At 53.2% G+C, this 22,445-nt stretch overlaps 1 protein-coding gene and 1 pseudogene across 1 annotated transcript; both read right to left on the bottom strand.

Annotated features, from left to right (window-relative positions):
• Positions 1-1,582: 1,582 nt before the first annotated feature.
• LOC149344308 (uncharacterized) lies at positions 1,583-3,826 on the bottom strand (annotated as a pseudogene).
• On the bottom strand, positions 3,455-19,424 carry LOC149344307 (uncharacterized). The gene is made up of 3 exons (XM_089547205.1): positions 19,194-19,424; positions 18,226-19,013; positions 3,455-3,488 (listed from the first exon to the last, which is right to left on the bottom strand). The coding sequence occupies exons 1-3, from the start codon at positions 19,422-19,424 to the stop codon at positions 3,455-3,457; spliced, it is 1,053 nt and encodes a 350-aa protein (XP_089403331.1).
• Positions 19,425-22,445: the final 3,021 nt, after the last annotated feature.

Here is a 22,445-nt window from a genome sequence, read left to right as displayed (position 1 = left end):
GGAGCGAGGCGATCCCGAACCATCGTCTCCATGAGTTTTCCCACACACGAGGTCAATGAGATGGGTCTTAAGTTGTCCATAGTCACGGCTTTACCTGCTTTGGGGATGAACGTTGCAAGCGATGTTTTCCATTCGGGTGGGAGTGGACACCCATCCCAGATCTGATTTATGTAGTGTAGCAAGTGGAGGTATGCAGAGTCGGAGAGGTTCGCCAACAGTTTCACTGTTATGCGATCCCGACCCGGTGCCCCACCTCGACGCATTTTAGCCAGGGCCGCCTTAAGGTCATGCAACTCAAAAGGGGAGTCTAAATCCTGATTTGGCTTGCCGGAGTACGTGTACTCGGGCCCAACCGGGTCATTTGTGCGGCAGAGATACCTGTCGCACAAAGTGTCCGCAAGTTGCGCCGTCGTACTTTGGTACCCGTGCAGAGCCCGCCGGAGCTGTTTTTGCGTCTCCCCTTTCGTTTGAGAAGGGTCGATGAGGCTGCGTAAGAGACGCCAATCCCCTTCGAGCTCATCTGACGCGCTGCCGAGTTGCAGCGTTCTATCCAATTGGTGTCTGTGAGCTGGGCGGCATATGCCGCAGCTTGCTCCGTAAGTTGTGTAATGCGAGCTCTAAGCTTGCGATTCGTCTTGTGTTTCTTCCATCGTTTTTTTAAGCTCCGGCGCGCCTCCCACAGATGCAGGAGGTGATTGTCCACTGCGGGGATCTCGTCGGTGGTGTGAAGTGTTTGCGTGTGTTGTTTCTGTATGTTGGTGACCTGTGTTGCCCACTCCGCATAGCCGTCGGAGAATAGTATGGGAGGGATGTCCTGAGTTCGAAATTGCTGCCAATTGGTTATGTTCGCCTGTCCCCCTTTTTTACGGGCAGCCTTCGCCAAAAGCGTGATGCGGAGAAGGCAGTGGTCGCTGCCCAGGGTATCCCCCAGGTTCTCCCATGTGGCGTTTGTAGTGTTCCTAACCAGATATAAGTCAGGACACGTGTCACGGGTTACCGAGTTGCCCACACGTGTGGGGCAAGACGGATCCGTGAGCAACGTAAGACGAAGGGTGGAGATGAGCTCCGCCAGCTTGCGTCCCCTGTCTTTCTCGAAGTGATAGCCCCAGTGTAGACTGGGTGCATTGAAATCCCCAATGATCACCAGGGGTTCATTGTTAGCCGATTTGAGAGCACGATAGAAAATTTCGCAGAAAGTAACACGCGGCTTATGCGGGGGGCAATACACATTAAGTACATGTATTGACGGGTCGCGGCGCCTGAGAGGCAGAACCCTCACCATGGTGTATTCCTGCTCAGTCTCCAGATCAAGATCGACCTGAATCGCGGTGTATGCTTTATGCACCAGGATGCAGGTCGAGGAGCCCCCTTGAAACGAGCTATACCCAGAGAATTTAGCATCATTGCCGGGCTATTGCAAAGCAAGAAGCGCCGGCATGTCACCAAGGGACTGCAGGTAGAGCTGGAGATGTGACCGTTTTTTGCAGGCTCTGAAACCCCTGCAGTTCCATTGAATGATTTCGAATTGGTCTAATTTTTTAGCTTTCTGAGAAGGTTTGCCAGCCATATTGATGTTTTTATTTTACGGTGCTGGGTAGCTACTCGGTTCGGGGGCCGACGCAGCCCCAGGTAAGGGCTGCATCAACGCCGCGGCTATCGGGCCGGAACCGCTTTTTTCCGCTGCCTGTCGAGGCGCTATTTTACGTTTTAGCTGCAGGGAGTCGCAGGAGAGAGAATTTTTAATTTGGGAGCTGACCCAGGGCTGCACCGCCTTAAGGACAGAGTCGGTCATCTGGGCCGCAATGTCGCGAATCATTGCAGCAAATGCGGACCTGAACATGTCCTGAAAGGACTCGCGGACCGCAATCATAATTTGGTTCGGGAGCGCTGCCACCCGCTCCTCCAACTGCTCGGCTTTACGCTCCAGGGCCTCGAAGCGGCCAGCGTCCGCAGGGGCCGAATCGACCACCGTGTCCGCGGTTTGCCGCGAGACGCTAGTTAGGCAAGATGATACTGAGGATCCGTCATCGCTATCCTCGGGCTCAGCGTTCTGCATGGGCTCGGACTGCCCGGCCTGCTTAGCTTCTAATTCTTGAATTTTACGGGCGAGAATTTGATTTTGGCGCCTGAGCTCCTCTACCTGCCGCTGTAGGGCAGAATCGGTGGGGGAGGGAGGGGGGGTGGGCCCAGAGACTAACCCACTCCAACTGCTCACCTGATCTTGGCGCGGTACCAGAGGCGGGAAATCCTAGGCTTTCAGGACCGGTGGCCTCGTCGGGTTCCCGGACTGCACAAATTTTGGCGGCCCGGACTGGGCCTTCTTGGGTTCGGGCTTGGGTCCAGGAGCCTGCTTGGGTCCGGCCTTGGGCGTCTGGGTCTTTTTGGGTCCCGGCGTCTGCTTCTGCTTTGGGGCGGGTGGGGGTCCCGGCTTGATGACCTTGCGGTACTTGCCCGCGCAGCCAGGCGCCCCGGTGGGATGGCTGCCTCCGCAGATGAGGCAGCACGGGGAGCACTGATGTTCTGCTGGGCCGCCGTCAGTAGCAGCAGGAACCTGAGCCCCGCAGCGTTCACAGCGACCAGGCTGCGGCCGTGGGCAGGCGTCGGTCCGATGCCCCACCGTGCCACAGCGTGGGCAGGCAGGGAGCGTTTTCTTATAGAAGCGGACGGGGAGACGCTCGCAACTATAGAGCACGGTCCGCGGCACCCTTGTCCCCACAAAGGTCATCACAGCAGTCTGTGTTTTACCAAGTTTTCGCACAGATATCACATTGGGATGCTCACTCAGTTTCTTCCTCACGGTTTCGGACGTCTCGTCCGGGGAGACTGTAACAACGCCCTTGCAGAAATCTCCGGAAAGCTTGGGGTGGCCCCGGAACAGTATCTTGCGGCCTCCTACTGGCAGCATGATGTCCCGCAGCAGCTTCTCCGCAGCTTCGACAGATTGCAGAGTGCACACGAGAAGGTTCTGGTCCCACACGGGCCACACAGCAAGTCCCACACTTGCCGCGTCCCCGAGGATGCTGCGAACGGCAGCGCCGGCTTCGCCAGGACCTGGTAGTCTTTAGGTCGATGGTGTCGCGTGGCTTGAGCACCACAATAATTTCTTCTTTGCCGATGCGGGGCGTGTACTGTGGCCTCCATCGGGGCTCTTTGGCTTGTTGCGCATCAGCGCGCGACGCGTTCTCACCCTGTATATGCGCAGAGCACCCCGCCACCCTTTGCTGGCCGGCGTTCGCGTTGGCGTTCCTGGGGGTCTTCGTCTTCTTTCGTCCGCGCCATACGCAAACCATATCTTGCAGATATTCCTCTTCGCTGGGAAGAGGCTCCTCAAGTTGCACGGTTTCCATATTGACGATCCTTAGGGAGGTTGGATCGTAGCCGGTGACTTGGCCTGGGACCGCCATAGCCGGGGAATCCCCGAACGCGGCCGGTGCAGGCCTAGCCACCGTTAGGCTTAGCGCCGCAGAGGCGTGGCGGTCTTCAAGGCTCTGAAAATTCAACAAAATTGAGCGCACCTTGGCAAATGTGGTATCCAAGGATGCCGCCTAGCTTGCCGGAAATGATGATTCGAAGCTTGTGTGAGAAAAAAGTTGAGGATCGCAAATAGCAGCGATCATTGGCAGAGCCGACGTGGCGTGCGACCGCTCCCGCTGCCGACCACCGCGTTCCCCCAAGCCCACATCTCGCACGAGGTAAGGGATATGGGTCTGAGGTTGTCAATGCTGAGCTTCTTGTTGGGTTTAGGAATGAACGTTACTATCGCGTGTTTCCACGACTGAGGAAGTTCTCCTTTGCGCCAATATCCATTCATTAAATCGGTAACTGCCGAGAGAGATTTATGATCTAGATTTCGCAGCATCTTATTCGTGACTCCGTCCGGTCCCGCGGCTGATGTTGTGTGAAGGTGAACGATTGCAGCCCATGTCTCCGCGTCTGTTATGTCTCTGTCCAGCTCCTCGTTGGGAGCACCCGTGTAGCGGTTAAGGGCGTCGCTTTTGGACGTGTTCAGGTATCTCTTTCGAAGTTCGTCTAGGAGCTCCGGATCTGTTCCGGGGAATCCGTGAATGATTTCGCTCATGTGAGATCTGGTAGTAGATTTTGTTTGAGTGGGATCTAAGAGGTGCCTTAAGAGGAGCCAGGCCCTTTTGCTGCCTAACTGACCATTTAGGCTGTCGCATATCTGGCCCCATTGTTGCCTAGATAAGTCGGATGTATGTGCTTCGATCTGCCTCTGTAGTTTGGCTGCCTTTAGCTTAAGTGCCCTGTTGTGTTTTTGTTTTTGCCATCTATTGAGGATGCTTTTGTGCCCTTCCCAGAGATGTAGAAGCTTGGAGTCAGCCGTCGGCTGATCTTCCGTCGCGTCCACCTCCTTGGTCGTCTTCCGCACGTCATTTTTAAGCTGCTCTACCTAACTATCTAAGTTTTCGATATTGGTGGGAGCGGTATCTTCTCTAAGTTTTCTAAAGTTATCGCAATCCGTGAGCGTAGTGCTTGTTGGAATTGACTTGTGTGCGGACGTATGAAACGAGATTGTTATAATGCAGTGATCGCTGCCTGCCGTATTTCTGGTGTTATGCCATTTGGCTTCAGTTATATTCTTGGTGAAGGTCAGGTTGGGTGTGCTATCCCTGCTGACGCTGTTGCCTAGCCGCGTGCAGGAGTGGGGATCATTAAGTAAAGTGAGGCCGAGATCGCGTGAAGTTTCCCATAGCTTCGTGCCTTTCTTGGTGGATTTAACGTATCCCCATTCAGCATGGGGTGCGTTAAAGTCTCCGACTACGAGGAGTTGCGCTCCTTTAGTGAAGTGCATAGTCTTACGCTCAGATTGGAGGCCGCATGTTCAGCTGGATACGCAGCTATTTGTCAGGGAGGTCGTGTTTTGTCCAGACTGAAGACGTACCAACCTCTTCGCATCTAAATTCGCGCGGAGTCCCGCAGGGTGGAGTGCTGAGCCCAACTCTTTTCAACATAGCTCTCGTCGGCCTGGTTGACTCATTGGCACAATCAGTCCAGTTCTCAATATACGCCGATGATATCTGTATTTGGGCATCAAGCGTGACCCGTCCCCAAGTTCGTGCGAGACTACAAAAGGCGGCAACGATACTGACGTTATACCTTCGTCAGCAGGGCCTAAATATTTCAACCGAGAAGTGTTCCCTCGTGGCGTTCACGCGAAAAAAAATGACAAGTTACCCCATATATATTAATGGCAACGCCATTCCCTATGAGAAAAACCATCGCTTCCTTGGCGTTGTTATCGATAGGAACCTCTCGTGGAGTCCCCATCTTTACGACATGCGAAAGAAACTGACAGCGATTGTTCATATTCTCTCCATCCTCGGGGGAAAGTCCTGGGGTGCATCTGTACGCTCGATGCTTCAACTGTACCGTTCGCTATTCCTGGGATACATGCGGTATAGCTTTCCCATTTTAAACAATATCAGAAAGACAAACCTTCAGACACTTCAAAGTGTTCAAGCGCAAGCTCTACGAATCTGCCTTGGGCTACCTAAATGTGCCTCAACGGCAGCCACTATTCTTGTCGCTGGGGAGCATCCTGTTACTTCATACATTGCTGTTGAAACCATGAGAACACACATTCGGCACCTCACGCGAGTTCCGAGTCATCATCTTGCAGCTCTTCCCGTACTCAGACCACATACTGCATTTGCAAATGTAATTCAAGCTCACCGTGCCTATCTTCCTTCGCAGTTCGCCCACCCATCAAGATCATGCTCACCCGTATGGAGTCTCCATGAACCCCGGGTGCACCTATCTATTCCTGGAATTAATAAGAAATCTGATTTATCATTGCCTGCTCTCAAGCAACTGACACTGCATCATTTGCATTTTAACCATAAACACGGCAAACATGTCTACACAGATGGCTCAGTGACTTCAACAAGCTCTGCTGGGTCTGTGGTGATACCGGCCAGGTCTATTTTAATGAAGGTGAGGACTACCTATCTCACCTCTTCAACTGGTGCAGAACTAGCTGCCCTACGGGCTGCAGTTCAGTTCATTAGTCAGGAATCTGCAGATGACTGGACAGTTTTCACCGACTCTAAAGCAGCCCTTCAAGGCCTGCAAACTGCACTACGCCGTGGGTCACACGAACAACTCGTTGCCGAAATCCGCAAGCTCTACCATGACGCCACATTGAAAGGACATAACATAATTTTCCAGTGGCTGCCGGGCCACTGCGGCATTCATGGCAATCACCAGGCTGACGAAGCTGCCCGTTCTGCCCACAATGATGGAATCCCCGTTAATATCCCCGTAACGAGAGCTGACGCAGCGTGTGGGCTTCGTTCTTTGAGGCTGGAGCTCACACTTTCAGCGTGGAACTCTGGTGAGTTGTGCAACCGTCGCCTCAGGACTTTGGACCCTGGACTGCGCCTCCGTCTTCCGTGTAATGTAGCGCGTCGTGAAGCAACACTACTGTGTCGTCTATGGCTCGGTGTTGCCTTCACGAATAAGTATGCTTTCCGGATCGCGATGGCCGACAGCCCTTCTTGTGTGAACTGCGCCTGTGATGAGACAATCACCCATATCTTGTGTGAGTGCCCTGCCTTTGTAGCCGAAAGACATAAGCTGCGATGTGCTTTGGACCGCCTGGACCCTCGCCCTTTCACAGAGGCCAAGATCCTCGGTCCGTGGCCACAACAGTCAACTGCCATCAAGGCTTACAAGGCACTCTTTCGCTTTTTGAGAGCGACTGCCTTGATTGACAGACTGTGATTATTTCCCGTTACTTCTCTCTTTCCTCTTCAATTCCCCTCATTCCCTTCCCCTGTGCAGGGTAGCCAATCGGAATCCTTTCTGGTTAACATCCCTGCCTTTCCCTCTCTCTCTCTCTCTCTTGGAACGGCTAGCCCTTTATCTTTGGGAGAGCTGTACACATTTAGTATGAAAAGATTTCTGTCTCCTCTATTGCGAGGAACAACCTCTATCAGAGTGTAATTAGCGGCTATGCCATCGAATTCGTGCTGGATAGCCGTGATGTTTCTTTGTACTAGAATGGCGGTTAATTGTTCTTTTTTGGTGTCCGCGCCTTTCTGCATGAAGCTTTTGAATCCCGCTAATTTGGTGTTTCCTCTATTCTCCTGGAGCGCAATTAAGTCCGGATTTACTTCAGTATTCTGGATTAGAAGCTGCAGGTGATCCTTCTTGGGAAGGAAGCACCTGCAGTTCCACTGCCATACGCTAATTCTCTGCGGGCGGGGGGCCATATTGCCCATGAATTGGTTGCATTCCGTGTGTAGTGATCCTGGCCGCTAGGTTAGCCATTTCTTTCTTAACTTCGTCGATGATAAAACTTTTGAATTCTGGCAGTGTAGCCGCGAATTTGGCATCTAGACGTTCTAGATCGGCCTTTCTGTCGGCCTCTACTTTGACAAATCTGAGGTACACTTTGGCGACTAAATCTGCTACCGTCGTTTCGGTTTTTTTCTTGGGAGGTGTGAGAGGAGTATCTGCCATCGAATTGGTCGGCCTTTTAAGTCTAGATGCCACCTCCACGTCCATAGCCTTATCTCCTAGCTTATCGTCCTGCTTGGGAAGAGCAGGGGATGTGTGTTTGGTCGCTGAGGGGTCTGATGGGGAAGGTGATTTGGGTTCAGGTGGAGTACTTGTGGTTGCAGACCGCTGTAGCACTGCCGTGTAGGATTTTGGTTGATTAGAAGGAGTTATGGCATGTTGTCCTATTAGCTTCCTCAGCTCGTCTATTTGGGACTGCAAGCGCTGGTTATGCATTTGAAGCTCCCTCACCTGTTTCTGAAGGGCTTCTTTTTCGGGGTCTGTGTGCCAGGCCACACTCTTGCGTCCCGGGCTTTCGCTGCGGTCGCGATATCGGCTGCGGCTGGCGCATCTGCTGGCGCTTTCCGACGAAGAGTCGCTGCCTAAGGGAGGGAAGGATGACGATCCGCTGCGGTGGCGTCCCCCTGGTGGATGCTTGCTCCTGGATCGCGATTGTCTCTCATCGGTTTGTTTTTGGCCCTCGCTGTTGTTGGCCCTCTTCATGTTGGCTTCTTTTACTTGCTTTTGAAAGCGGAACTTGCAGTTGCGGCTGCCAGTGAAGTGATGGCCCCTGCAGATGATGCAAGTGGAGATGCACGTATGTTGTTCTCCCTGCTTGGGCTGAGCGTGGTTGACTCCACATCTGCGGCAGAGTTCGCGGAATGGTTGTGGGCAGACGTCCATGCGGTGTCCAACCTTCCGACAGTTGAAGCAAGCTTCCACTCTGTCGTGGTATGGATAAACGATTTCATCGAACATCAGATATCTGATGGATCTTGGGAGGTGATTTCCGGCAAATATGATGAAGAAGTGCCTGGTCTGCCCCATTCTTCGCGCGTGTATTATATCCGTGTCGGGATTTCAGGCGCGAAGTTCCGCTAGGATCTCCTCGTCCGTTTCTCTCCTGTAAGTGTTGAAGACGATACCTCGGACAGATTCTTGTGGCTTTCGTATAGGACTTAACGTCAAACAGCTGATCCGCCATCTGAAAAGATGTCAGGCGACTATAAGCTTCGGCACGTTGCATGTTTGGCGTGCAGATGGTCAGAGTGTTGTTCGACGGATGCACTCTGAACCTATCATTCTGGACTGTCTCCGCTGGAGGCAGTTTTAGCGCAGTACAGATGACTTCGGCAATATCCAACCTGGATGCCGTCTTCAGATCGAGTGGCGTTCGTGGTCGTACGACGATTATGTAGTCGTCTTGCGGGAGTTTTGGCAGGGTTTGCCTCGAAATAGAGGCGGCGGACGCGGCTTGGGTGTAGCAGAGTTTCCATCCTTGGACGCCTTGCTGTGATCAGAGAGACGCCCCGGCCCGCCAGCGTCTGCTGCCGGCGTTCCGTTGGAGGCTTGCCTATTTTTCCTGTATTTCTTCTGCGCGGCGAGGGCGGCGGGGATCCATCCGTCATCCTGAAGCACTGCCTACGTTACAGCTTCGCCTTCTAAAGCGTGGACCATCGTGCGTGACCGTACTCGGCACCGGCGTCGCCGTTAGGCCTAGCCGGCTCGGTCGATGCCGTGGTCGCAGGTATGCCTAGCTGTCAACACGGCGTCCGAAAAATGTTTCCGTCGAATATTCGGCAGAGGACCCACTTGCCTGGTAGCGATAGGTATCCACGGAATCCGGATGGTGTTCCGCTTCGTCTGGTACCAGTCTTTGGTCAATGCGCTGTTTCGTTTCGCCGTGGTAGCGATAATTTACGGAGCCCATGCGAAGCGCGTCCGCATGGCTCGGAGTCGGAGTGATGATCTCTGCAGACAGAAAAGAATTGAAAGATGTGAGAAGGAAGATTGAAAGAACACACGCACGTCGCCCCTCCCATTTGTGACATTGCAGTTCCACAATATTTGATCGTAAGTGGCTCTTTCGCCAAAAGTGTACATTCCGGGTCTGAATCAAATTGGTAAATTGGTTTCGGAGGAAAGGAAATGGCGCAGTATCTGTCTCCTATATCTCAGTGGACACCTGAACTACGACGTAAGGGAAGGGAGGAAGGTGGGAGTTAAAGAAGAGAGAGAGAGGTGCCGTGGTGTAGGTGTCCGGAATAATTTAGACCGCCTGAGGATCTTTGAATGAATGAATGAATGAATGAATGAATGAATGAATGAATGAATGAATGAATGAGCTGTTTATTTATAAAGGGAGGCTGAAGGCCGTTTGTTGGGGAATTGGGTTGTTATGGAAGGGAAAAGTAGGGGTCTATTGATACATGAAACGACGGCACGGGTGGTCTAGCCACGCTTTACACTGCTTTGTAGAGCCCACTTACCTTAGCATATATTTGCCAATATCTTCCCAGATAAAGTGCACGGACATCGCACAGCTCACGGGCGCCTTATTGCGTTCCGCCTCCATCGAAACGCGGCCGCCGCGGTCGGGGTCGAACCCGGGTACTTCGGCTTGGTAGAAGAGCGCCTTAACCAAGCCACCGCGGCGGATATATCATCTGGATAAAATTTTGATGTGATGGTCTAAAGAGGAGGAGATAAACTTTATTAAAGAACTCTTAGGCACGGGTTGGGGTGATGTCTCCCTCACTGCGGTGGGCTCCTCTTCTAGGCCGGACGCCAGGTGGCTGACCGACGATGTCGTTCAGCGAACTCTTCGGCCCGCTCCGTGACTCGGAGTTGAACCTCTGGGTCCGAGCTGAGCAGCGCGGCCTCCCACTGCGAATGGGTAGAGAGCTGCAGACTCTAAGATGGCAATTGTCTTGATTACATGAGTATACAGGATGCGCAGTGTGTTTGCCTTTTGGTGCCCACAGAGAGAACAGACAGGGCTGAACTGTTCTGGTTTGGTTTGGTTTGGTTTGGTTTATGGGGTTTAACGTCCCGAAGCGACTCGGGCTATGAGGGACGCCGTTGTGAAGGGCTCCGGAAATTTCGACCATCTGGGGTTCTTTAACGTGCACTGGCACTGACGCCGCGGCCGGGATCGAAACCGCGTCTTTCGGGTCAGCAGCCCAGCACCATAACCACTGAGCCACCGCGGCGGCTGGACTGTTCTGGGAACCATATGGGAGTACATGTACGGATTAAAGAAAGTGCCTGTTGGAGCTGCCGCCAACTGACTTGTGTTTTACTAAGAGATCTATGTGGTTATTTCATTTCATTTCATCTTATTTCCTTAAAGGCCCCATGCCTGGGGCCTTTAAGGGGTGGTAACATATAAAGAAAACGTTCTTAGAACTGTACATAATTTGTTACATTTTCATTGAACGTAGATGAGCTGGTTGCAATGTCGCTTGGAAGGCCTTTCCATTCTGCAGCTGTTCGGGGAAAAAAGGAATTGGCGAAGGTGACAGTTCGCGAGAGTGGACGGGCCACATGAAAATGATGACTGGTGCGGAGTGATATGTGTGCTGGGGGAGGAAGAATATAAGGAGCGGTGCGCATGGGGCGATAGAAAATTTTATGAAATAAAGATAAGCTAGAAGTGCGACGACGGAGTGATAAGGGCGGCAAACTGGATGCCGTTTTCAAGCCAGAAACGCTAATTTCAAAAGCATAGGATGCGTGAATAAACCATGCGTGAATAAAGTACAGGTTGCGTGAAGATTGGTCTTTCTTACTTGAATGGGTTTGTAATTTCTTTGTCGGGTGTCATTCGCTCTTTGGCCGACCTGAGCTCGGTGTAGCACATCTCCCCTTTAACTACGAATCGTTGGGTAAATTGGTGGGCCGCCTGATTTCCAGGGGGTTTCGAATGGGCAGGGAGCCAGATCAATTAGATGCGGTGGGCAGTGGAGATTTTTTGTAAGATTTTGGTGGCTCTAGAGTGGGCCCTTCCTTTGGCAATATTTCAAATTATGGAGTCGCTGATGATGTATTTGGCAATGGGGGGTAGTAATGGCTAAAGCTATGGCAGCTTCTTCGGCCTCCTCCGGAAATTTTGTTTTATCGATCGTTGTCGATGCAAGGGGAGAACTTCGATGATCGACAACTGCCAGAGAAAAGGAGTCTCTGTCCGCATGTTCTGCCACGTCCACGTGGCAGAAAATATGCCACGTCTTTTTGAACGTCTTTGCTGCGTCTTTTTGAACGGAATATCTCTCGTGAATTTTTTTTGCCCCAGCTTGTCTTCTGTCCGAATCGTAGTGTGGATGTATTCTTTTGGCAGAGAATGAACTCTTGGGTTCGTGCACGTGTCTTGGAACTGGTAAGATGTGCGCACGGTTCCCCTCATATTTTATTCCTGCTTTCTTTACGATGAAATGTCCCGTTTCAATGCCTGATAGCTTTTCATATTGTGTGGTTAGGTGTGCTTCCATCAATTCTGCTAAGCTGTTATGAATTCCTAACTGTAGTAGTTTTTCATTTCGCGTATGACAATGGAGGTTGAGCGAATTTTTGTAGGATTGTCTAATTACAGAATCCAGTTCGTCTCTTTCTCTGACTGTGAGGGTGACGTACGGTGTAGAGTAGATGACTCTGCTAGGAACGAAGGCCTGTATTTGTTTCCTGGTCTCGCCTTTTTCAACTCCTTCTCACCTATTCGCGATGCGCCTGATGAGGAGGGAGATTTGATTGATGGTTTACATTCCACAGTATGGGACGTTTGTTTGATTTCACTGCATCGACATTCCCAGGATCCTTAGTGTTTCCACTACAGGAACGGCTGCCTCTTCCGCGTAAATTTGGATTTCAGGCGCTTTATTCTTTCTTTGCCGCTTTGTGTGTAGGATGCGGACTTGGGATCTTTGGGGGCAACACGTGAGTCTCGCGGCTTGTGCAGCCTCTACTACTACATCTGCCGCTTGTTGTAGCGTATCTTGTATCGCATCGATGTCACAAAATTCGGCGCATTTTTGAAGCAAACAAAGAAAACCAGCGCCGCGCGGACGCGTCTCGCCGGCACGAGAATAACGGGGGAGGAGGAAACCCCCGCGGAGCGCCTAGCCTGTGTGCGTGTGCTCTCTCTCCCCTCCACCACCGCTCACCGACGCGGCGTGCGCCGAGGAAATGAGTCATCCACGCCGAAGATTTCTCTCGAACATGCGAGTTGTTTCTACTGTTAACCGGGGAAGAGGGGGAAGCCTTGCGTGCGCTAAGACATGTCCCCCTCCTCTGCACTCGGACGTCGGCTACGCCGCCACGACGGCGCCACGCTAGAACACGCTGCAACCTTCGCGAAACGACTCCTGACTTTAACCAATGAGGACGCGCGGCCGGCGAGAGAAAGGAAGGGAACCTGCACGGGAGATGCTGCGTGTATGTGCGCGCCTACTCTGGCGCGTACAACAAACAGACATGAGAGCGACGCTATAAAAGAAGGACGTTGACCGCTGTCAAGTCAGTCCGAACCGCCGTTTAAGCTTCATCGAAGCGCGCCCGTTCGACTCCCGGGAAAACACCACTCGGCCAGCATCGGACCAACGAGGCAACGTTCGCCAGTCTGCGGGACGGCATCGTCATGGACCTCTGGTCGTCGGATTGCCGCAGTGCCCGGTGAACAAATTGCGTTTTGTTTGTTTACCTCTCTCTCTTGTGTTAGTGCACTTTAGGTGCAATATTGCCTTTGTATTGTATTCTCTCTCGAGTTTAACATTGCACGAGTTGCATTGTTCTGTTAATCACTTTGTATGTGTCTGTACTAGTGATTGTGAAACCCTCTGTATCGTCTCTTTGCTGTATAAACTTTGTTTTGTTTGTGAACCTTTGGCTCCGACCCATTCTCTGGCTTGCGACCAGCGAAAGCTGGGCACCGAACGCCCAAAAACCTCTTGTCACTTGGTGGCTGGTCTCCGCTGAGCTGGCCACGCCGAGTCGAGGGCATCTCCTTCGAGTCCGAGACCGCTACCCCCACACGCTCTAAGGGTGTCTGGGAGCTTCCCACGTAAAAGTGCGCGAAGTGTGGGTGACAATCGATACTCCCCTTTGTGGTCCAAAGGGCGATATCGTGCGCTTACAAAGAGTGTTCTAGGTCTGGTGTTTTTGGGAGTTCATGTGCCTTTTTGATCAGGGGTATATTGAATGAGTCGGGGGAGAGGACCGATTCTTTCAGCGTTCCTGTCTCTCCTAAACTAAAGGTGTTTGATTTGATTGTGCCAATTTGGATTTTAGCCGTTCTATCGCAGAGAAAGTCCTTGATGTAGTTATATTGTCACGTTGTATTGACGGCAGTCCAGCGGTCAGGAAGACACCAGAAAATCTTGCAAACGAAGTTCTTTATTTGGGCTGACTTGCGCCCGCAAAAGAACTGAATCATTCGGTGGCGGCGTAAGCAAAAAGCGTGCTCGTCAATCGTCGATCTACGAATGCCCGCTGCTCGCGGCATCGTTCAATTTAAAGCCGGCAAGAAAACTTCGAGGTAGGTAGGTAGGAAAGACTTTTATTGCTCTAGAAAGGTGCTAGTAGCAGACGAGAAAGAAGAGGTCCATCTTCCTTCTTCTCACAGGGTCGGTGCCCCTATTCCAGGGCCGCGCTGAGCTTCGCTGCTCGTTGGGCGTGCTGGATCAGACCTTGTTGGCAACCCAGATCGCTGCTGGAGAGCCGCCTCTCCCACTGTTCTGCACTCAGGTCTTTGCGAAAGTTAGTTGTCGTTTTTACTGCATTCCCACGTGATGTGGTACAACGATGGTTTGCTACCACACCACGGGCAAGTGTCCCGGTATTGCGTCGGGTAAATCTTGCTAAGGATATGCAGGTTTGGGAATGTTCCTGTCTGCAATCTTCGCCAACACACTGCCTCTAGTTGATTTAGATCAGGATGAGGCGGCGGATAGCGGATCCGTACCCCCTTATAGTAGTTGAGAATGTCTGAGTACGTAGGGCTGACTCGGTCGGGTAGATCGTCCGACTGGGAGGAAGCTCGGCTCGTATACCCTCGAGCTACCTCGTCGGCGCGTTCGTTCCCCGCTATGTCGGTGTGTCCTGGCACCCAGTAAATGCTATGTGTGACTTTTGGTGGGGTCACGCTCTGGAGGAGCCGGAGCGCGGCGCGACCTATGCGGCCGTTCATGTAGTTACGGCACGCTTCTCTGGAATCTGTAAGGATGGTAAGGGACATGTTGCTTCGATAACCGGCTACCGCCGCTAGAGCTACGGCCAGCTCCTCCCCTTCGGTTACCGTGCAATCCCTCACTGAGGCGCTAGCTAATTCCTTTAAGTTCGAATCAATAACTGCCGCCACTGTGCTGTTATGTGAGCTTCCTGTATACGGAGCCGCGTCCGTGTATACCGTTGTGGATTTTGTAGCTAGATTTTATTGTACATACCTCGCCCGGGCTGCCCTACGGGCCGCATGCAAGTTGGGGTCCATGTTCCGGGGAAGGTAGCGAACCTTTAGCGTCTGGCGAATTGCGTCCGGTATGCTCGCAGTACGATTCTCGAATTCCGCAGTTCAGCCTAGCCCCAGTCGCCTAAGGAGCGAGCGCCCCGTAGGAGTCTGCTGGAGCCTAGCTAACTGCGTGACCAGTTGGGCTTCTTTGATCTCTTCGAAGGTGTTGTGAATTGCAAGAGCCAGTAGTTTTTTGTTGGAGGTGTTCATTGGTAGATGCAGGGCTGTCTTGTAAGCTTTGCGGAGTATGGTATCTGCACTATCCTCTTCTCCTTTGTTGAGGTTGAAGTACGGGAGGGCGTAACCCACGCGACTGACCACCAGGCTCTGAACCAGGCGCAGGGTATCCCCTTCTCGCATGCCGCTCCGCTTCTGCGACACGCGCGTGATCATTCTGGCGACCTGAGTGGTCGATTGCTTGAGAAGGCCGAGCGTATGGCCGCATCGCTGGTTGCTCTGCAGCCACATTCCCAAGACTCGTATCTTGTCTCGTTCGGGAATTAGCTGTCCTTCGAGGGAGACATTGAGGGACCCTTCCTTGTGTTTCCCTTTGTGGACTCGCAGGAGTTCTGATTTTTCGGTCGAGCAGGCGAGGCCTCGTGCACTGACATATTCTTCCACGCAGGTAGCCGCTGCTTGCAGTCGTTCTTCTTTCTGGCCGAGCGACCCAGTGGTAACCCAGACCGTGACGTCGTCAGCGTATATTGCGTACTGTATGCCTTCGATCTTCTCGAGTTGTCTCGCGAGGCCGATCATGGCCACGTTGAAAAGTAGCGGCGAGATGACGGACCCTTGAGGTGTGCCTTTGTTGGGGGTCGAAAACTTAGCGCTGCGAAGGTCTCCGAGCCCAACCGTTGCAGTGCGGTTGGAGAGAAAGGCCTTCACGTAGCTGTGAATCTTCTCGCCGCAGTGGAGGTTGCCAAGTCCTTCCATTACAGCCGTGTGGCTAACGTTGTCAAAGGCTCCTTTGATGTCGAGGGCCATAACCACGTTCTCGCCTACGCTCGGGACGTTGGTGAGGACTTCCTCTTTGAGTTGTAAGAGGACGACCTGGTTGGAGAGGTGGGCTCGGAAGCCGAACATACTGTGGGGGTACAGGTCTTCGTCTTCCATGTAGCTTTGGAGCCTCCGAGTAACGACTCGCTCGTAGAGCTTGCCTAGGCAGGAGGTGAGTGAGATAGGTCGGAGATTTTCGATCTGGAGTTTCTTACCCGGTTTGGGGATCATTACGACCTCTGCATGCTTCCACTCTTCAGGAACCGTTCCTGCGGCCCAGTGCCCGTTGAGGAAGGTGGTCAGTTGGTCGACCGCCTCGTCGCAGAGGTTGCGTATGAGTGCGTTCTGGATCTTGTCTGCTCCCGCCGCAGTGTTGCGCGTGCATGACTTTATGGCAGCAAACACTTCTTCCCTGGTGATCGGCCTGTCTAAGTGGGTGTTCGGTTTCCCCAGGTATGGTTTCGCGTATGCCGCAGGCAAGGTCGTGCCGTAGCATTTCTCTTTGGCCTTATCTAGCAGTTCCTCTTCGGTACCCTCGAAGGTGTGGACGAGTCTGCGGATAGCTTTCCCGCTTTCGGCCCTGGTTTGGGTAGGGTCGAGGAGGGTCTTGAGTATACGCCACGTTTTCGTCGTGCTGAGGGTGCCGTCCAGCGAGCTACTGAACTGCTGCCAGCTCTGCCTGGCCAGTTGGGTCGCGTACTCCTCCGCTATCTTGGTGACTTCTGCGATCTTGAGCTTGAGCTTCCTGTTAAAGCGCTGCTTCTTCCAGCGCTTGGTGAGTCCTCGACGTGCCTCCCATAGCCTGATGAGCCGAGGGTCCACCTCTGGTGTTTGCTCGGTGCGATCCACTTCCTGAGTGTACCGCTTCTGGATGTCTTTAAGTTGTTGGCACCAATCATCTATGGAAGTAATCCCCCCTTCCAGGTCCGCTCAAGCCTTGCGGAAAGCCGGCCAGTTGGTGATCTTGGCTGTGCCGAGCTTGCGCTTGATGTTGGTGGCTGCTATCGTGGTCTTCAGGATATAGTGGTCACTGCCTAGATTCTCCAGCAGATTCTCCCACGTTGCGTGCTTCACTCCCCTGACAAACGTTAAGTCCGGACACGTATCCGGGCAGATCGAAGTGCCAAGGCGCGTGGGTTGAAGTTCGTCTGTTAAGAGGGTACATTGGATCGCTTCCGCCGCGTCCTCGACCTGTATACCTTTGTGATTATTAGTGGGGTATCCCCATTGCTGTCCGCGAGCGTTGAAGTCGCCTACAATGAGCAGCGAGTTGCTTTTCGCAAGTTTGCTGGCCCCTAGAAAGAGTGTATCAAAATTCGCGTCCCGCTGGCGAGGCGGGCTATAGAGGTTTACGATAAAGACACTCTTTTCCTTACGCTTCTTTTTGGGAATAATTTCCGTCACTAAGTGTTCAATTTTGGTGTTGGGAATTGGGTCATGGGCGATGGCTACCAACTTTTTGCTGACCAAGGTTGCCGTGCGTGCGCTATCGTAGCGCGTATATCCCCTGAGTGACGGTGTCGTGTTAGTTTCCTGTAAAGCTATTATATCGGGTGTGGAGCCTTGCGTATGTAAAAACTGCATTAGGAGTCCCTGCTTTTGGCGGTACCCCCTGCAGTTCCATTGCCAGATTTCTAGTGGAGTTTGTTTAGCCATGGTTTTGGGCATTGTTCTGATTGGAGCCTTCAGTTCCGAAACGGCGCTCGTGTATGAGCCTGTCCCGGGCCTCGCTTGTTATTCGTTGCGTATTTTGACTTTTGACGTGGTTGCGGAAACTTTGGTCCTGCAACGCAACTTTTTGCTGTAGTAATGTGACGTTCTGTTCTGACAGGTTGAGTTGGACCTGCATGGCATCTAATCTTGCATGAGTTTGGCGGAACTGTCCTTCGGTGCGAATCATGAAATCATCCATGCGCTGCATGAAAGCTCCTAATTCTTCGGGGTTCACTGCTAAGGGGGTTGGAGATCGTTGCACTTCGGCCGCCGGGGTCGGGGGCCGCGGTACGTGCCCTGTTCTCTGAGCCTGCATCTCTTTAATGAGGCCATCGATTTTTTTTCGGAGATGTGCATTCTCCTCTCTTAGTGCTTTAATTTCTTTCGAGTTACGCGTAATATTATCTTGATCCGAGTGCGGAATCAGTGGGTTTGGAGAGCCCGCTCCCCAGCTCACCTTGACGCCGCCCTTCTGTTGTTTCTGCGGCGGCTGCTGCTGCTGCTTCTTCGGCTTGGCCGTTGACCGGTTGAGCGGCGGGAAAGAGTCATCCCTGGATCAGCTCTGGCTGCGATCTCGCACGGTGCTAGGACCTCGGCTCGAGGAGCGGCCATGGTCCCGCTCCGAGCTAAGCCACCTGGGTCGGCGCTTTCGACTCAGGTGCGGGTTCCGCTGCTGCTGCTGCGGTTGTTGCTGCTGCGGCAGTTGTTGTTGCTGTTGCTGCTGCTGCTGCTGCTGCGGCTGCTGCTGCTGCTGCTGCTGCCATTGTTGTTTCCGGGACTGCCGGCCGCCGGTAGTGCTGCCCCGGAGCTCGTCAGTAGTCTTGAGGCGTCGATGGCACTCCCTGGTGACGTGGTCGCCTTCGCACACCATGCATTTGGCCTTGCACGGGTGGCCTTCTGGTGGGTCGTGTGTGCCGCACGTCCTGCAGAGCTTGGTGTTCGGCGTTGGACAGACGTCCGAACGATGGCCTTGCTCTCCGCACACGTAGCAGATCTGCCTCGTAGGACGATATGGGTAGGTCTTGAATTCTCCGGAGCGGTAGATGACCCACTGTGGTATATACGGGCCGTCGAACGTGATGAGCGCCGTTTCCGACTTGCCCAGCATTCTCGCTTCGAGGATCTTCACTCCTTGGGATCGAAGCCGCAGCCTCGATTTCAGTAGGGCCGGTGATTGCCCCGGCATGACGCCGTGGATTACCGCACGCTTCAAGTCGTCCGGTAGGGCTGGATAGGTGTTGGTCGCATAGGTCTGGTCATTGATCGTGAGCTTTTCGATCTTCCTGAGCACGTCGCCGATGTCCAGGTCGGGCGTGCTCGCAATGATGATGTTCGATCCGGGCCGGAGTCTCATGATGAAGTCTTCTTCCTTGATCTTTCCTCCGCACGCCGCGACGAGGGCTTGCGTTGCCTGGTCGACACGGATTTCGCTGATTTTTAGGCCTCCCTTGGGGCGATAAATGATCTTGATATCATCCTTCGGTAGCGGCGGCGGACGTGGCCTTATCTACCGCTGCGCTCCCGCCAGATGTGGTTTTAATGTAAAGCGCGGCACGCCACTCGCTTGCGTCTCTGCTCCGCCAGCTGCGGCTGTCGACGCTATCTTGTTTGCTTCTTCCCGGGGATCGCCTGGCCCCTTCGAGCCTTTCTTCGAGCCTTTCCTTTTTAGGCGCCGTTTGTAAGAAACAAGCTCCCAACGATCCATGTCTTCGTCTTGCAGTGGGTCGATGTCGGCCCCGTCGTCCCGCTGCGGTGGCGAGGTCTCCATGGCCTCGGTCACTGCGTCCCCGAGTCCGGGGCTCGCATTGACCGGCGACGCGGCAGGAGATTCGTCCGTACCTTCAATATTCGCCGAACCTTGGGCCGAGGTCCGGGTAGGTTCATTCATGATAGGGTCGTCAGCGTCCCGGGGTTCCATGCTGGCCGATGTCTAGACACTCAAGCACCGCACGGGGCCGCACCGGGAGCGCGCTAGGCCTACGCTAGGCTCAGCGCTCACGGCCGCAGGTGGCCACTCAAAAGTCCGATAAAAGTCCAAAAATGGGCCTACCGGCTCAAGAGTGGTGTCGACGTGGACCAGGTGACGTTATCCGTCGATGTAGCCGAAAAGTTTCGGTGGCCCACGTGAAAATTCGGTCGGAATCTTCGAAAAGACACGGAGCCGATGTGGAGTGCGTCCGTCCACATGCGAACGCCCGCGTTCGAAACTTCGAGATAACAGGTCGAGATCTAGAGTAATCTGGAAACACGTAGATGCTGCTCTTCATGGCTGTGAACAATCGAGATTAGACCGGTCGCTTCTCGCGTCACGAACAAAAAGGATAACACCCCTTTTCTGCGGCCTTGCGCGAACGAACAGACGCTAGAATGATACGTGGCATTACTCCCCTCCCAAATAAGCATCGTCTCGATGCTTTAAAATGAAAATAAACACGGCCAATGCAAACTTCGAGTCCTTCAGCGTTCATAATATGGCTTCAGGCGTACGACATGTACGACTTCCGGGCGTGTGCGGCGTCGCCGAGATGCTGTCGTGCCGTCGGGGACGACTTCATAGTCGAGGTCACCGATGCGACGGAGAACCCTGTACGGGCCAAAGTAGCGTCGCAGCAACTTTTCACTCAATCCACGGCGGCGAACTGGCGTCCATATCCAAACACGATCACCTTGCTTGTAATGCATGTCTCGACAAGAAGATGCACTGTCCTGTTCGGCGCAAAGTTCTTCTTCAGGAGGACATTAATGTGAAGGACAAAAGACGACAGTTGGCGCTTGAACCCCCGGGGAGGCGATGCGGTCTTGCCTTTCAAATAATCAACTAGGCTTTGCAACTCAGGATCCGAGCGCTGCTGCTGCGCGAAACTGCTGTTGTTGTTGTTGTAGCCTACGACAGAATGGCACATACCCACTCTGGGGGATCGGCCAAGAATCGGGTGGAAAAGGTTGGTATTCACCTGTACGTAGTAAAGGAAAAAGGAAAGCACACGGCAGAGGAACACCGGGGGAGTCTACCACAAGAAGGGCACGGAGAGGATGAAAAAAAAAATCAACAAAACTGGCGCTTATCGGTCCTAGGAAAGCGTCGTCGTCTTCCTCTTCCGGTGCTCCGTCTACGGGGGCTCGCGATAGGCAGTCTGCATCGGAATGCTTGCGGCCAGATTTGTAGACTACAGATATGTCGAATTCTTGAAGACGCAGGCTCCAACGAGCAAGGCGGCCGGAGGGATCTTTCAAATTGGCCAGCCAGCACAGAGCATGGTGATCACTCACAACCTTGAATGGTCGTCCGTATAGGTAGGGGCGAAATTTGGACGTGGCCCAAATAATGGCGAGGCATTCTTTCTCTGTCGTCGAATAGTTGGCTTCGGTTCTCGACAGTGAACGGCTAGCGTACGCGATAACATTCTCCTGTCTGCCATTTTTCTGAACGAGGACCGCTCCTAAGCCCACGCTGCTTGCATCGGTATGAACTCCGGTTTCGGCGTTTTCATCAAAGTGCCCGAGCACAGGAGGGGACTGTAAGCGGCGCTTCAGCTCGTTGAAAGCTTCCTCTTGCGGCCTTTCCCATTTAAAAGGCACGTCAGCATTGGTAAGTTGGGTCAAATGTTCAGCGATGCCCGAAAAGTTCTTGACGAATCGCCGGTAATAAGCGCACAATCCAAGGAATCTGCATATAGCTTTCTTGTCATTAGGCTGTGGAAACTCCGCGATCGCAGCCGTCTTCTGGGGGTCTGGGCGAACTCCATCCTTGCTTACGACGTGACCAAGGAACAGCAGCTCCTCGTAGGCGAAGTGGCACTTCTCTGGTTTCAGTGTCAGGCCTGAAGACTTGATCGTTTCCAGCACTATCCGAAGCCTTCTGAGGTGGTCTTCAAAGCTTGAGGAGAAGACAACAACGCCATCTAAGTAGACTAGGCAAATCTGCCACTTCAAGCCTGCGAGCACCGTATTCATTACTCGCTGAAACGTCGCTGGGGCAGAGCAGAGGCCGAATGGCATCACCTTGAACTCGAAGAGTCCGTCTGGCGTGATGAACGCAGTCTTCTCGCGATCTCTTTCGCCGACTTCAATTTGCCAGTAGCCGCTCTTCAGGTCCATCGATGAGAAGTACTTAGCGTTCCATAGCCGATCCAGTTTGCTTCGATGCGGGGGAGGGGGTAGACATCCTTCTTCGTAATGCTGTTCAGGCGGCGGTAATCGACGCAGAAGCGAAGGGTGCTGTATTTCTTTTTCACTAGGACAACTGGTGCTGCCCAGGGGCTCCTCGAGGGCTGGATGACGTCGTCACGAAGCATTTCCTCAACTTGCTTGCGGATAGCTTGGCGTGCTAGCGGCGATACGCGGTAGGGGCTCTGTCGCAGTGGTTGGGCGTGTTCGTCTGTGACAATGCGGTGCTTGGCAAGCCGGCTTCGTCGCACATTCGATGCTTATGAGAAGCAATCGCTGTACTTTCGAAGAAGACTGCGTATTTGGTCTTGTCTGCTCCGTGGTAATGCTGGGTTGACATCAAACTTTGGTTGTTGGCCTTGGTCAGATGGTTCTATGGGTTGGTCGGGTAGGGCAAATATGTCTCTGATGTCTGCCAGCTCGTCGAGGAAAGCGATCGACGTACCTTTGTTTAGCCGCCGGTATTCTTCGGTGAAGTTGGTTAGCAACACCTGGGCTTGGCCATTTCGGATTTGGGCGACTACCCTTGGGACGCCCAGTCCTCGATCCAGGAATAGGTGGGTGTTCCCCGCGATGACGCCTTCGGCAGTTTCGATGTCTTCAGTACCTATGCAGGCGAGGACACTCGATCGGGGCGGCACGCTCAATGATTCGTCGAGGACGTTTAAGGCAACGTGATGAGTTGCGCTCGTCGCAGCAGGTATAGCTTTGTCCGTGGGAAGCTTGATCGACTTAGATCGAAGGTCGATGATCGCCTGATGTTCATTCAGGA

The sequence above is a fragment of the Amblyomma mixtum genome, chromosome 5 (assembly GCF_055824585.1).
Source record: "Amblyomma mixtum isolate Tamu chromosome 5, ASM5582458v1, whole genome shotgun sequence".
NCBI classification, from domain to species: domain Eukaryota; kingdom Metazoa; phylum Arthropoda; class Arachnida; order Ixodida; family Ixodidae; genus Amblyomma; species Amblyomma mixtum.
This window is presented reverse-complemented; position numbering and strand designations above follow the sequence as displayed.